This window comes from Aspergillus bombycis (assembly GCF_001792695.1).
Source record: "Aspergillus bombycis strain NRRL26010 chromosome Unknown contig00012, whole genome shotgun sequence".
NCBI classification, from domain to species: Eukaryota; Fungi; Ascomycota; class Eurotiomycetes; order Eurotiales; family Aspergillaceae; genus Aspergillus; species Aspergillus bombycis.
Genome location: NW_019170014.1, coordinates 327,835 through 342,034, shown reverse-complemented (window position 1 = coordinate 342,034; position 14,200 = coordinate 327,835). Strand labels below are relative to the sequence as shown.

The following is a 14,200-nucleotide window of genomic DNA, read 5'->3' as shown; positions in this document are numbered from 1 at the left end:
TTTCTTAGCTTGCTTCTAGCGTGTCGTGTTTATTGTTATTGTTAGGCTTCTTGCTTTCCATCCATTCGTCTAGATGTCAATAGAGGGACAGATTATCTGCCAGCTGCATACGAATTTGGATACATCTCTACACATATCGATACGACTGCTTGAACAGGCCCTGCAGTTGAAAGCCGAGGGTGGGCTGAGGTTAACTCAGGCGGAGGACCTTGGTCATTTCCTATTTCTTCTTGTTCGGTCGTTTCCGAAGTCGAGGGTACATAGTCTCCATCATAGCCAGCAAGTACACTACTAAGATGCCCCGATAGGAATTGGTGGAGATAATCCCATAATAGGACCTTGAATCTCTCGAAGGATGACCTTGTGACTGATATTGTGAACCTTGAAATATACCCGCTTAATCTAACACAAACCAACGCCATGCGATACACTCACAGAGTGTACTTGAATAGAGGAGACTTGTCCCCCATGGCCAACAATTGATCGTCCGTGTACCGCTCTCTGATCTCCGATTCAGATTGGGCTGCTTTCCTCCGGTTGCCATAAATAAACGAGAGCTCCAGCAGAAGCGCTACAAGCAACCCAGACCCACCGAAAGCGAGTGACAAGCCAAACCCGGTATAATACGTGGGGGCCTCCTTATCCATGTACATATAACTGCCGATCACGCCGCCGGTATTGCCAATGCAGATACTAAAGGCAAGGCCAATGGCTCTGCGCCCGGATGGAGCCAGGTTATTGGCCAACCATGAGCTCGTGGCAGGGTGGATCGGGTACAGGCCCATACAGGCAAGTATCATGGCGAAGTAACTAGGGCCAATGTTTTCCTTCAATTGTCCATGGAACGATATAACAATTGAATAGCCAATCGTGACCACCGTCAATGGGATCGCAACAAAGGGCATTCGCCAGTAGAAGCGGTCGGACAGTTTAGAGAAACAGATGGCGGAGATGGCACCCGCGATATACGGGGGTGCCACCATGAGCTGCGCGTTTGTATTGGTAAACCCCATGGCCTTCGTGATCGTAGGCATGGTGAATTTGAGGCCTGTATATTCTATTATCAGTGCGACACGCCACGATTTACCCAGGGAAGTCAACTAACCGTAGGCGGAGGCAGATTGGCAAAGCAAGATGTATGCCAGCCCATACAGCCTCCAGTTGAGCAAAACCGCTTTCAGCTCCTCCCATGAAACCTTCTTCCTTTCTTGTTTGAAGTCGCCCCCTTCTTTAATGAAATGTTGCAGCTCAAGGTATCGTATTTCTTCGGGGCGAAGCCACTTGCTCGATCTTCTCGGTGAATCAATCAGCAGAAAGAAACACATCACTCCAAGAACTACCGTCGCAAGTCCCTCCAGTAGGAAAATCCATCGCCAGCCTTCCTGGCCGGCAACTCCATGCATTTGCGCAATGCCGGCGGCTAGAAGACCCGAGAAGGCCCCGGAGAGAGCACTGGCACAGTAAAAGACCGAGATGCGATAGGCGAGGTCCTTTGGCATATACCAGAATGTGCATAAATACACTGCTGCGGGGTAGAATCCTGCTCTGTTGGATGCATTAGCGATATCCTTAATTGATTAGATGACCTGGGCAAGGGGGACATACTCGAACACACCCAGTAGGAGACGCGTGATGAGCATGCCGGCGAAATTTTGTACAATGCCTGTCAGGGTCATCACAATTCCCCAGCAAGTAATGAGGATTCCCAGATAGATTGAAGGCCTGAAAAAGCTCTTGAGCAGCATATTACTCGGCACCTCTGCGGTTACAGTTAGCGCGGTGTGGACTGTCATGGTGTAGTGTATGCGTACCCAGAAGCACATAGGGGACAAAAAAGATGCTCAGCACGATATTATACTGGATGCCACTTAGTCGCAAGTCTTCCGTGAGGCCTTCAATCTTTGCATTTCCGATGTTGGCTCGGTCAATCTGAGAGATCAAGTAAAGCACGGCCAGCATTGGCACCAAGCGAATATCAACCTGATTTCAGGTGGCACAGATTAACTTCAGTCCCAGTGTAGCAGATATGTGAAAATGTACCTTCCATAGGAGTGCCTTTTTCTGTTCTGCCGAGAAGTTTGTGTAGAACTGCGTATCCTCAGGACTCAGACCGAGCACATGGATATTGTCAATGGTGACGAGACTCCTGACATTGTCCACATGCTGAGCATCAGGTTGCTTCTCGTCGGCAATGTCTGATGCCGACATTTTTCAGGGGGCAGCTATCGATCTAAGGACAAAGGAAATCAGGGTGACCGAGATATTATGATCGAGAAACTTGCGCGATAAAGACAACCCTGCCAGTAGCAGGGATCTTTTATAAGCTTAAATATGGCCCGTGACATCATGCTCTGGAGAGATCTGGTTCGATTATGATGTTCATCGCTTGCACAATTCTGCGAAGCTTTAATGCTCACAAAGAGCGGTGTCCTCGCCCACTGCTTCGAGAGCTATCACCAACCCGCACATTTCCCCATCAGCATCTATTGCCAAGACTGCCCGAGCGACAAGATCTGGGATTAGACTCTGGGGACGCTCTAACACTATTCCAACACTAATGCAACGACTGCGGGGTGGTGCCCAACCATGTGGGAGCCCAGCTTTCCACTCATCTCGATCATCCTACCACGAGACCTCATCTGGCAAGCCTTGGCAGCTTGGACTCTGCCAAGTAACGGTTCTATTGGAAAAAGGCCTTGAGTCGTGTCAGTTTCGTTGTCAGCTGGTAGCTCCTCTATAAACTCACGAGCATTGACAATATCAGATCGTCGGTGGTACTTCTTTGCGTCGCTTGCGCGTCACTCAGCCACCAAGTCACTTGCGATGGCGTCAGAGCTGCAGGTGTTGTGGGGACTGTGGTTATAGCAATCGCAGAACTTTGTATGGTCACTGGTCGTTTTTTTGAATCTGATCCTTGAGTTTAAATCGCAGGGTTCATCACTGTTAGCGATCGTAGAAGGGGACTGACTGTGTACCCCACCACCACCCCCGCGACCTCATGGATAACCTGATGCGCTTCAAGTAATTGATCTCGAAAAGAGAATTCAGTGAGTCTTGCCTGTTGGACTCCAAAAAGGTCGGTCCAGACGAACCCGTCTCTCAGTGGTAAACTAACACTGGAATTGAGAGGTCGAGGTTGAAATAGAGATTGAGGCGGTGGCCGGGCAGCCTATAGAAATATTGCCCGAGAAGCAACCAGATTGTATAATCCCGGTAGGTCTCGACTAGTAGTTCTAGAAGGATCATGCATACTCTAGGGATAACATCCAGGCCAGCCATTCTCTAACTATATCACGCGACTACAACTAATTATCGGCTGGGTTACTGTCCCCCAAACTCGCCTCCTGATATCGTGCCAAAAAACCGTTTATACCAGTGCGATCGAATCGCGTCACATCTCACATAGCATATCCCCAACAGCGCATGACATCTTGCACATAGTATCCATATGGGGTACTCCTGGCGTCCTGGCGTTGCTGGGACTGTGCTGACTCGCCTAGAGCTTCACCCTCGAGGAAGCGGCCTGTCGGCCACGACATGTCCTGTTGCATCGTCGGGACTAGATATGTATGGTTCCTTACCTTACCGATGACCATATGTACCAAGTCAAGGCCGCAGATTGTGCCCTTCAGGAGACTATCTCTGTCCCTTTGCTTCCCTTTTTCTTTTTTTTTGATCAGTTGCACTCGAGCTTTAAAGGGGTATTGGTTATTGGTGAGAGCAGAGGAATGCAGTAGACCTGGAACCAACAGCTTTTATCTAGATCAAATGCCCCTTCAGGGTTGGACAGCCGTTGTCCTTCAAATTTGGGATTCTCTTCATGGACAACCCAGCGGATGCGAATATCTGGTTATATCTTTCCTTGGAGAAGGTGGAGATACAGGAGATTTCTTCGACCTCCTGAGGCTCATATCGCATAAGAGTGTCGTCTTGATTTCCAGAATCAATAGTCAGTCTTTATATCTAGGTGAATCTGTGACAGCCCACTCCAAACAGGTTACAGCCGAGCTGGAACCGATACAGGACATGTATCAGTCGCGTCTCTTCAACCGCTTGAAGACTCGCTACTCTGTGGCTCCTTGGTCTCTGCGGCAATATCGTCTATAGCTCAGCTAGTATTGTGCTGCGTGAGTGGTTTGACGGTGAGAAGTAGAGGACCGCCATTCCCACGAGGTCATCCACACTAGACATCTCGCTAGGTACTGGATACTGAAAGGAAATCCACTGGCTTTGATAGGATGCAAGCATGTTGACCTTGTTGTTAGAAAGGCCACCAAGCCGGATTGACAAGAACCACAGACGTCGATTGTCATGCCGCACAACGTTGTTTCCAAGCGTCCACACAGTAGGCACCCGCGAGCTAACAGATACCGCCGATCTATACAGGAGACATGTGGACTAAAGCCCTCAGTGATTCAAGTTCTAGCAAGACCTTCCACCGGTGCGTTGCAAGGCAGTATATCGCACGGCATCCGTTTCTGGAACTTTTTTAGCACTGGTGTTGGCATAGACCAAGTACTTTGGGGTGAGCCGACTTGAGTTGTCGTCGCTGATGGGGTTGGATCTGGCGTAGACGTGGAAATGCGCATCGAGTGTGTTTAAATTTGAGGTAGCTCTTTTCATTTCGAACACATTGCAGCCTACGAAGGTACATGCCTGAGGACCAGATACAGCGACAATAGAAGGGATAAAGCTATATGAAACCGATGGGCCACTCAGCCTTGATCGCGCGTCAATGATCGACCCATTGAACCCTGACCTGAGGGGCATAGACATTTCTTTCGTGGTCGCACATTCAGAAATTGTTTGTAGACTAGCCTGCAGCCTAACCTTCGAATATATCCATTAAGGAGTTCCTCCTTCATAGCGGTCTCACAGCATTGGTATGAGATTCCGTCCTGCCGTTGTTGTCAAAGGATTGTCAAGGTCTGCTATTGTAAAGAGCATAGACCACTGAGTCATAGCTGTGGAACTCAGAGAAAGTAAACAGCCAGAACAAAGAATATATGTCTCCCGCAATATCACTATTAGGATCAAAGGATGGATAAAAGCGTGAGTCAATCCCAACTCATCAAAACTACTTCGACGAGGTGGGACAGACATGTATGTGCGCACTGTCAGGATGCCTGTCAGAGAAGGACTGACTAACGCAATGTAACCCATCAGTTACGCCGCTACTCCCCTGACATTGGTTCTCCGGCCATCTTGTTCCTGGCAACTCGTATCTATGAAGAGCTAATGCCCTATGCCAAGACAACTAGATGATCAGCATTGGTCCTGAGTGGTTGTTCGGCAAATTGAATACGAGGATCTGCAGTTCACCATCCGTGCTTGGGAAGTCATTTCGCAAACAGGGCCGAGACTGTCGAGGGCTTATAAGCCAAGGATGGACGGTTTCATCCTGACAGCAGAGATAGATCTCTTCATTTCCCTTTCTTCTTCCAACCCTACATACACACCGGATTATTCTGTTAGCCAGTGGACGCCCGCCAACATGAAGTGGTCAGCGTTTTTCCCTCTGTCGGTCTCTGTACTGGCCGTTCTTCCTTCCACTGGCGCGTGGGAGTTCACCTGGAAAGACGCCAGCAACACAACACACGTGGAATCTGGCGACGGGCCCTCTGAGTGCATCACAGTCAATCATGAAAAGGGAATGGTATTCGCCATCGATGGGCAGGGTGAAAAGAATATCAATATGTTATTGTACGGCACCGACGACTGTTCGGACAAGCCTTTGGGACAAGCGACCGAGCGTTTTTCAAAACCGTCGTCGGTAGACATCCATGGCTTCCAAGTTAAGGCAATCTCGACCGGGTCAAATTCGACCACGACTGCTGGGAATACCACCGTGACATCGACAACACGAGCTCAATCGTCCTCCACCGCCAGCAGCGAATCCAGCAGTGTGCCAACGGCGTCGGCGACGACCACGTCGGATACAGCTGCCACCACCACAAGCGCGAGTGAAACAAGCACGTCCACGCCGAATGCATCATGGCAACTGTCCGTTACCGGTGCCGACATGGCGAAGACCGTGATTGGTATGGTGTTGGGACTTGCAACGGTCGAATGGCTGTGTTAGTTAACTGTGATGGAGTTGCAGGGAGGAAGATGCCTGGTTAATTGCCTATGCTTCACTAGTTAAGGCCTGTCTACACTAATAAGCCATTCTATATCTCATCACAGCTCCTATGGCTCAGTTGGTAGAGCGCATGACTAGTAATCATGAGGTCCGCGGTTCAAATCCGCGTGGGAGCAGTTCTGTTAATCTTTTTTTGCAAATTTTTCCTCGTATATTGGAGTGGATAAGTGGGTCGGTCGCTATAACCGGACCTACTACCATAGTAATCTAATGCGCTCGAGCCGGTAGCACATGCGGTCCTGCTATATATAAATTTATCGTGTTACATTTTACGATATAATCACTCCTCGGTCTCGAGGCACCTGGTAAATGGAATCACGCGTATACAGAATCGCTATTCACCCCATACCTCACGCCCAGAGGACTTTGGCAACTTCATCGCCAGATGCAAATTGCAAAAAGGTAACAAAGAGAATGTAACTAGAAGTAGATAGCCCCAAAATCGTACGTGCACTATGATCTCGTCGGGGCCGTACGCGAGTCCGGCCCAAGTCTCCGGCACTGCCGCTCTACGTAGAAGAGTTCTCTTCCTTTCCTCTGAAGTCGGTGCCTTTTTTGTTCACTCTTTTTGCCGAGGAAACATTTGGGTGACTAGGCATCTACTCGAACTATGTGCGGATTCACGAGATTGCCATCGCCATTGAAGTACTGGAGTGAACCCGTGATATATCTCTGTCTACCAAGAAACTGATCCACCTTCAAAAATGGGAGTTCCAGACCCTTGTAGCATATATATCTTTCACACCTAGAAACAGCTTGAAACCGTGAAGTAGAGTTGTTGCAGCTCGGGAGTAGAAAGACACTTGTCATCATTAACACTACAGTCGTTCTTTCATGGAAAAGAAAGACCAAACTTGAAGATTTGGTTCCATGGGGCCCCTTTTACTATGCCATATGAATCACAAAGCTTCGAAGACTCGCCAAACGCTCCAAAGCACTCATCACTAATCTATCGTAAAAAGAAATCATCCGTAGATGTTCGTGTAAGGTACAGTTAGGACAGGGTAGCAAGCAGATGTTGGATGTTATCTGCTGGACTCATCCATCGCATATCTCATCTCATACATGTTCACGTAAAGAAACGCCGGAACGCCGTGATATCAAACTCCAAACAAAGCCACTGTGATGGCGACGAAAATACCGCAAACCTCCAACTCCCGAACATTCCAACCCTTTCACTCGCGGGCGAAATGGAACCGTGATTTGCTGGAGAATGCAATTTGCACCAGGGACTCGACCGTATTATTATCGGGTTCCTCTACCGTCAGCACTATTTTTGCACACCGTTTCCCACGAGCCACGTTCTCCTGTAAAGAGGCGAGTGTTTGTTCTTCTGTGTCCATTACCGATACGCTCAGATCGTCGTGAAAGTTGTCTCCTTGGCTGTAGTCACTGGGGAGCTCTTCGGTTGGTGATAACAAACTGGGGCAAATGCAGTCTTTGCCGCCAGTGGCATCTGCAAAGCCGAAACCATGCAGGCTTTCTGGTGGGATGCTGTGAAGCTCCGGCACCATACCACTGAGGAATAAGCCCATACCGTCCGTCTCGCCTACTGACGGCAACCCCCATGGATCTGCCGACAATGCGCTGGCCATGTCCCAGGTTGGCCCGTGCATAAAACCATTATGCCCCGGTATCCCTTGATTCGTCGATGGCAGGATATCTGTGGGATTTATGTTCATTGGCACATCGTCGTCGGCAATGTGGGGATCATGTAGCCCGCTGCTGTCTTCTGTGCTTGCACTTCCAAGACCACTATCATCGTCGCTGCTGTCGACAGTGTCTCCCGAGTCCTCGCATGAGCTTGGCGATAAGCTTGAGTCCTCGGGCCCAGTCCCTGCGCTGGCGGTATTCTGGGCTTCTCGCAAGTTCTTTAGTTTGTTGTATCGGCGGGTAAGAATTGTGTGCCTGGTCGCGGTGCGATTTCATTAGCGTCAGGTCCTACCCATCATCCCTCCTCCGAGGCTTATACTGACTGGTTCTTGATTGAGTTTCTTGACCGGGTAGGAAAATGTTCCATCTGGATCTCCTTCCATCGCCGTCCCTTGACCGCACATGCCTCCATCAATCGTCGGTTCTATCACAGCGCATATTAATCTCGCGCTCAGTGGTTCTCCATGGAACGGCAAACCTACCTCGAGCTCTGTCCATTCACTGCGGTCTAGTTGCGGATCAAGACATTGCTTCCATCGCTTGGCACATTCTGAACGCAACGTCGATTAGTATTGCACCACGGACACAAAGAGGATCCAAAGGAACGTACGATCTGCGCTTCGTGTTTTGACGACCTCTGCAACCACCGTCCATCTGTCGCAGTAACCGGTCAGTGTAGGGTTCTTTCTCTGACGAGCAGCAAAGGGTCCTCACGTCTCTCCGTGTATTTGCACCGCGTGTGTCAACAGCTTGTCTTCTTCTTCCGTCCAGTATCCCTTGTTCAACCCGCCGGAAAGCACATTGTGCCACCGTTTGCGGCAATCTTTATTCGTTCGACCGGGAATCTTGTCTGCTATTGATCGCCAGTCTCTCACTCGTCCTTCGGATACTGGCCGACAGCACAGAGTTAGACCCAGTATGTCCCGAACACTTGTGTGATATGACTTACATTGGTTGTGGACTTCTCGGCAGAGGAGCTTGTCCTCCTCGGGGGTCCATTTCTGTGGGGCACGAGGCATGTTGCGGTGAACAACCCTTCCGCGTGGAAGTGATGCCGTACGATGCAAGCTCAAAAAAAGAATAGATAGATAAGAAGGAAGAACCAGAGCTAGGTTGGTTTTCCTTTCGTTTAGAGCGATCACCGACTATTTTAACCCGCGGTCTGACTATGCGCTGATAGTTGATGATTTCCAGATACAAGGCACCCAGGCTGATCGCAGACAAGCTTCGGTTTATATCCTGAGTGAAGGTCGATTGTTTATGCATTTATTTAATTGCTGACTGCATTGAAAAAAAAAAGTACGAAGGATTCAATCCAATTCTTGTGGTAGCGTCTCGTATTGGAGTGCTAATTAGTACCCACCCACGGGGGCGATGTGTATGTCGAGGTGACTGCTAGAGCGACAAAAAAGGAAAATGGCAGGATTTTAATATAGAACCGGCAGGGATCATGCCATGCAGCGAATGGGAACTGCGAGACGACAGAAATTATTTCTTCCGCATCCTTCTGGGCCTTCTGGTCCACCCTGGCGTGCGCCGATAAGCTTGAGCCTACTCGCGTGGCTCGGCGGCGGCATTAGTGAACGGAAGAGAATGGACATCTGCGCAACTCCGAGTTCTGGCCCTACGCCCTGCAGCACACCAATCAGATGTCCCTATTATAGCTCTCTTTGATTTAGAACCTACTGGGGTGACTGACCATCGGGTCAACCACGAGTTACCAGGGTGCAACCGTTGCTCTACATGCCGTTTTGCCGTGACCTGTCTGCCGGGGTATAGCAAAGACCCGCAGAAGCAGCGTAGTGATGCGGCTCCAACACCTATCTCCCCAGGCAATTTCTGCCAGACAGTTATTCTGACGAGAAAGTATCCAAGACGGCAGCCCCCTGAAGCTTCCACAAGCATTCTTTGGCTGCCGCCCACAAAACCTACTGCAGCGGATTCCTCACAAATCTGTCTAGACATTGGCTGGATGACGCTGGCGATCCACCTTCTCTTAGCTTGATCCTTCAAGCTGCCATTACTCAAGGATACCAAGTCTGAAACACAATACATCTTGCCGAGGAAGGCGAAGCTTATGTTGCATAATACAGTAAACGAAGTCGGGCTCTACGAGATTCCGTGGCACACGAAGAAAGACGGCTCGCTTAGCAATGTCCAAATCAAGTGGACTCTTCTTCGGTTGAGCCTCAGGTGGCCCGGCCTGCTTGCCATATGGCGAATGCTATTCGGTTGCTCCAGTATCCTACCAAATCCCTACAGAATAGAACCGGAGAATTTCCATAGAGGGTCCAGGGTCCATGCAGACACAAGCAAAGGATCAGCGAGAGAGCTGCCTAGTCGTCTTTGGACATCCCGGGTTATGCTAGTCACGATGAGTCTAGTGTAGATCGGCTTGGACCGCCCATCTCTGTGTGCCTGACGAAGGTTATTGACATCTCCATGTGGTCAAATAACAGGACCATATGGCACCAGAATGATGTACGTAAAACAGACTCACGTACGTGATCCACATACCAGACATAATCAGACCAATGCGGCCACCAAGTCCAAATTCTCCACAAGGAATAGGGCGTTTCTTGTCACGAGTTGATCGACAGGCTTGAGGCATTGCCAACAGATTGGCCCCTCGTCGATTGGTTGCATACAGCCGTACCTGACGCATTGAGCCAGAACAAATCGATTTCGTCTTCCTGTGGTACGGATCACGGCGGGATGTACCGGAACTGTTAATCCACACATGGTACCAACCGTGACAGGTTAGATCCGATGATGTTATCTGTGACTAGACACTTTAGGTTGATAGGACTTGTCGACAGTGATGTGATTCGAACGAAATGGCCGCCTTAGCTAGGCTGGAGATTACTATCTAGACGGCGTTGTCCGATTCGCGTACCTACGCAAATCAGGTCCGAGAGGAGCGTCAACACGGCATACGGATAATCCGGCGGGATGCGGACAACGATGGATTTGCCCGTCGAGTGCAGTTGATCCCAAATCCTCGACATACAACTGCTAAATTCAGTAGTATAAGGACAAGGCAACCCAAGTCCGGGGCCATGTCCAGTTTCCTCCGAAACTGGTTCCTGCCAAGCATTCCGGACGATCGACCGGATTGACTGGTAACCCATACCGACTGTCCAAGCGGCTCAATATCCCCCCCGTCCAGGGGTACCAACGATCTCCGGCAGTTGAGATAGGGCTGTCGGTTGGACGTTTCCCCCGCGTGGGGAGAGGAGTCTCTCCGAAGAGCGCCGGACGCTACTTGACTCGGCAGGATTTGGTCTCCGTTTCTCTGCAAGCCTGATCGGCATCCCCACTTTCCTCTGGTCCTTCCACCAATAATGCCGAGCAGGCTCATTAAGGTATGACCAAAACGCGCCGAACATCCCTGCCAGTGCATCAGTTCTCCGGCTTCATGTCACGATACCTGGAAGTTGGCCCGGTCTTCTCTACGCCTCCGACCACCGCCTGTTGCCCAAATGATTGGGACGGATTTGACCCTATCTTTAGCCTGGCTCAGTTAGTTTGGGGCTATGGATCGAACTAAAATCCAGCCATTCACCATCGGAGCTGTGGCCATGTTTTAGCCATATCTCAAGCTGAAGAACATCCTAATGCGTCAGACGAGTCTTACCCGGCAGTATCACATTGCAGTAGCATGTAAATACTTTGGAAGATAGCCGAGGTGAAGAAATTTCAGGCTCGTCTTTACTGGCTTTTTCTTCAAGAAAAAGCAGAAACTTTGATCTTTACTGTGACTTCTTCAGGCTAGCGATGGTGTGAGCTGCAGTGTCAATCTTCAGGGTTTGCCCGGAAATTGTGAATCTCTTGCACGTTGCAATGCATTAGTGTGTTTATCAAGCGGGAAAGAAAAGGGAAATGGATCGCAATAGAGAAATATGCATGCTCACCAGAAACGGCAAATCGACTGCAATGCTCTGGGGGCCTGGACAAAAGTCCATACTTTACCTCTGGTTTTAATTATACAGATAGTAGAATGATAGTATGCTGAAAACTTAGTTTTACCAAGATCCCATTAAATATCCTGAGAATCGTAAAAGCGTGCTTATCATGACATCGTTTTCTTAAACCGTCTACTCAGTGATAAGTGCGGGCAGCTCTGTAGGACCATGAGGATCCCACAGAATGACAGCAACTACAGGGAATCTACCGTGATCTCGCAGGCCCGGCACTCTGGAGCCTGATTGTTGCATTGCCGACGAAGTCACCCTTGCGCAACTTCACTGCGCCGCAGTGCATGGCACTAATTTTTTGTCGATGACTTGTTTTTTGCCGGTGAAGTTACTTTGTCTGAGAAATCCTATATAAAAGAGCTCATTTCTCTACGCGCTGTTTCTAGTTAGATTCTTTCGTCAAGAAAAAAAATGAATTTATCGGCTTTCGCTTGTCTAGTCTTATCACTTCAATGGCTCAAAGTGGAGTGGGCCCTGCTTTGAATTGACCCCTAGGGCAATAAGATGCTGGGCTCTGAGGGATAACGACAGAATGGAGGGCCAATCACCGAAGAACACTCTATGCAGGACGAGATGTGTCAAATCAAAAACAATGGTGTTCTTGAACCCGTTCTCCATGAAGATACAGTCCTGGAATATTATGGCTGTGCGCACGGTATCCAGCCCAAAGAGGCTGGTGAAAGAGCAAGATGGGTCGTGTTAACGGAGGTTGGCAAGGGAGTATATGCTGATAGCAATGTGTCCTTTGCTCCGGCAACAGGATGAGTGCAGGCCTTTCAGGAAAAATCAATTACTCCCTGTTGATATCATACAGATTGTGGGGAATTCACCGAGATTATGCGAGGTCCGAACATGACAGATGTTTCTCAATGGAAGATCAGCATACTGCCAGGCGTGCGACAAATGGGTTTGAGAGCGTTCAAGCTGGTAAATATATGTTAGTGTTATACTAACTCGAATGAGAATAGACTCCAATATCGGGTATGCATTCCAAACAATTCAAATAATTTCAGAGAAATCTCTTTCCATATCAAACTCGATGCTACGGGGACATAGGGACATTCTTTTAATCCCACCTCTCGGCGCTGAAAACAATCCGGAGACTTATGACAAGAACCTTAAAATGAACATAAACAGCTCGCAATCGATGAATGATATTGTCCTAAAAAATATAAGAAACAATAACCCTGTTCTCTATGATCTAGAGACTCTGCGTTCCACTTGTCGCTTATTAACAGCGTGGCGGGCACTTTCCGCAATCGCTTGATATATCTTGCCTGAGTGAACTAGCGAGGGCATAGTCTGGATCTCGAAAACGAGAAAAGCAGGCCTTAAACCATGGGACACGTCAGACCTTGTGCTGCTATATTCAAGACTAGCAACTTGCATGCATGCTCAACAGAATTATCAGGTGAGTTCAAAGATCTTGCGGTGGCCGTTGATCCTTGCATATTGCAGCGGATGCATTCTGCAAGAAGCGCGCATGTAAATGGGCTTGATCGTATTGCTCTGCTCACTGGTCGATTCGAGCTCTTGATCTCCCCAGTATACCTTCCTTCACACTCACCGAGAGTCTCTACGTGGAATGATCCCAACCGCCGTAGGAATTGTCGATGCAACGAACGAACCCTATAATAAAGTTATGAATGTTTCTCGACGCCAGGGAAAAACACAGACGCCACATTTCTTGGCAACTAATAGTTGGGTCGAGTGCAAGGGGGTTGTGCAGATAGCAAAGCAATAGTTCCTTGGGTTCTGATCAAAATCACTCATCGATCTTACATTGCGAGGCTAGATCCCACGGGGCAGCAGGGACCACCCCGGACGTGGGATCGCTACTGGCGTGTCTCCTGCCATACCGCCGCCTTGATGAGATCTACTACCCGCTAGTTATTTGTCACATACAGTGCTAACGCGGGTGGGTGGGCCACTTATTGGTTAATTATCTGTGCTCGTGCATTTGAAATATGAAGATCGCTTTATTTTGGCGCAAGCGTCCAAATGAGCTGAGAATATTCAACGTGGCTTGTCCCAAATGGGCGATGCCCTAATTCAGCTCCAAAGATCGGTCGAGATTTCTCCCCGATTATCAGCCCGCCCTTTCAGCTGACCAAGACAGCGGAAGATCCATATAACGAGGCTTATAGCGTAGTGTAGGAGGTTTTGATTTAATTCTGATATTTTTGCACCGTGCACTATTGTCAAAGCGGTCTTTATTCAAGATAAGCTCAAAAGCACATGCGAATCAATATTCGATCGCGTTCAAAGGGACTTGACTAAAATGGTAGAAATCTAGGCCATGTGAAACTAGAAACCCATGGATACCACTCTTCGATAGTTACTCATTCCCAGAAAGAGACGAAGTATCAGGCATCATGCATATTAGAGCGTGCTATTGGAGGAAAATGCAAGTACTTTTGTTTCGGAG

General features: G+C 48.9%; 3 protein-coding genes across 3 annotated transcripts; 1 reads left to right on the top strand and 2 right to left on the bottom strand.

Moving 5' to 3' along the window:
- Positions 1–431: 431 nt before the first annotated feature.
- On the bottom strand, positions 432–2,208 carry ABOM_003185 (putative MFS transporter; the record flags this gene model as incomplete). The annotated part of the gene is made up of 5 exons (XM_022530315.1): positions 432–1,048; positions 1,106–1,545; positions 1,606–1,759; positions 1,812–1,980; positions 2,041–2,208. The coding sequence occupies 5 exons, from the start codon at positions 2,206–2,208 to the stop codon at positions 432–434; spliced, it is 1,548 nt and encodes a 515-aa protein (XP_022392601.1).
- Positions 2,209–5,386: 3,178 nt separating this feature from the next.
- ABOM_003184 (uncharacterized protein) lies at positions 5,387–6,123 on the top strand (the record flags this gene model as incomplete). Its single annotated transcript, XM_022530314.1, has 2 exons — positions 5,387–6,041; positions 6,104–6,123. 2 exons carry the CDS (start codon positions 5,387–5,389, stop codon positions 6,121–6,123), a joined length of 675 nt encoding a protein of 224 aa, XP_022392602.1.
- Positions 6,124–7,317: 1,194 nt separating this feature from the next.
- On the bottom strand, positions 7,318–8,814 carry ABOM_003183 (SANT/Myb-like DNA-binding domain-containing protein; the record flags this gene model as incomplete). Its single annotated transcript, XM_022530313.1, has 6 exons — positions 7,318–8,050; positions 8,119–8,219; positions 8,278–8,345; positions 8,406–8,449; positions 8,510–8,684; positions 8,745–8,814. 6 exons carry the CDS (start codon positions 8,812–8,814, stop codon positions 7,318–7,320), a joined length of 1,191 nt encoding a protein of 396 aa, XP_022392603.1.
- Positions 8,815–14,200: the final 5,386 nt, after the last annotated feature.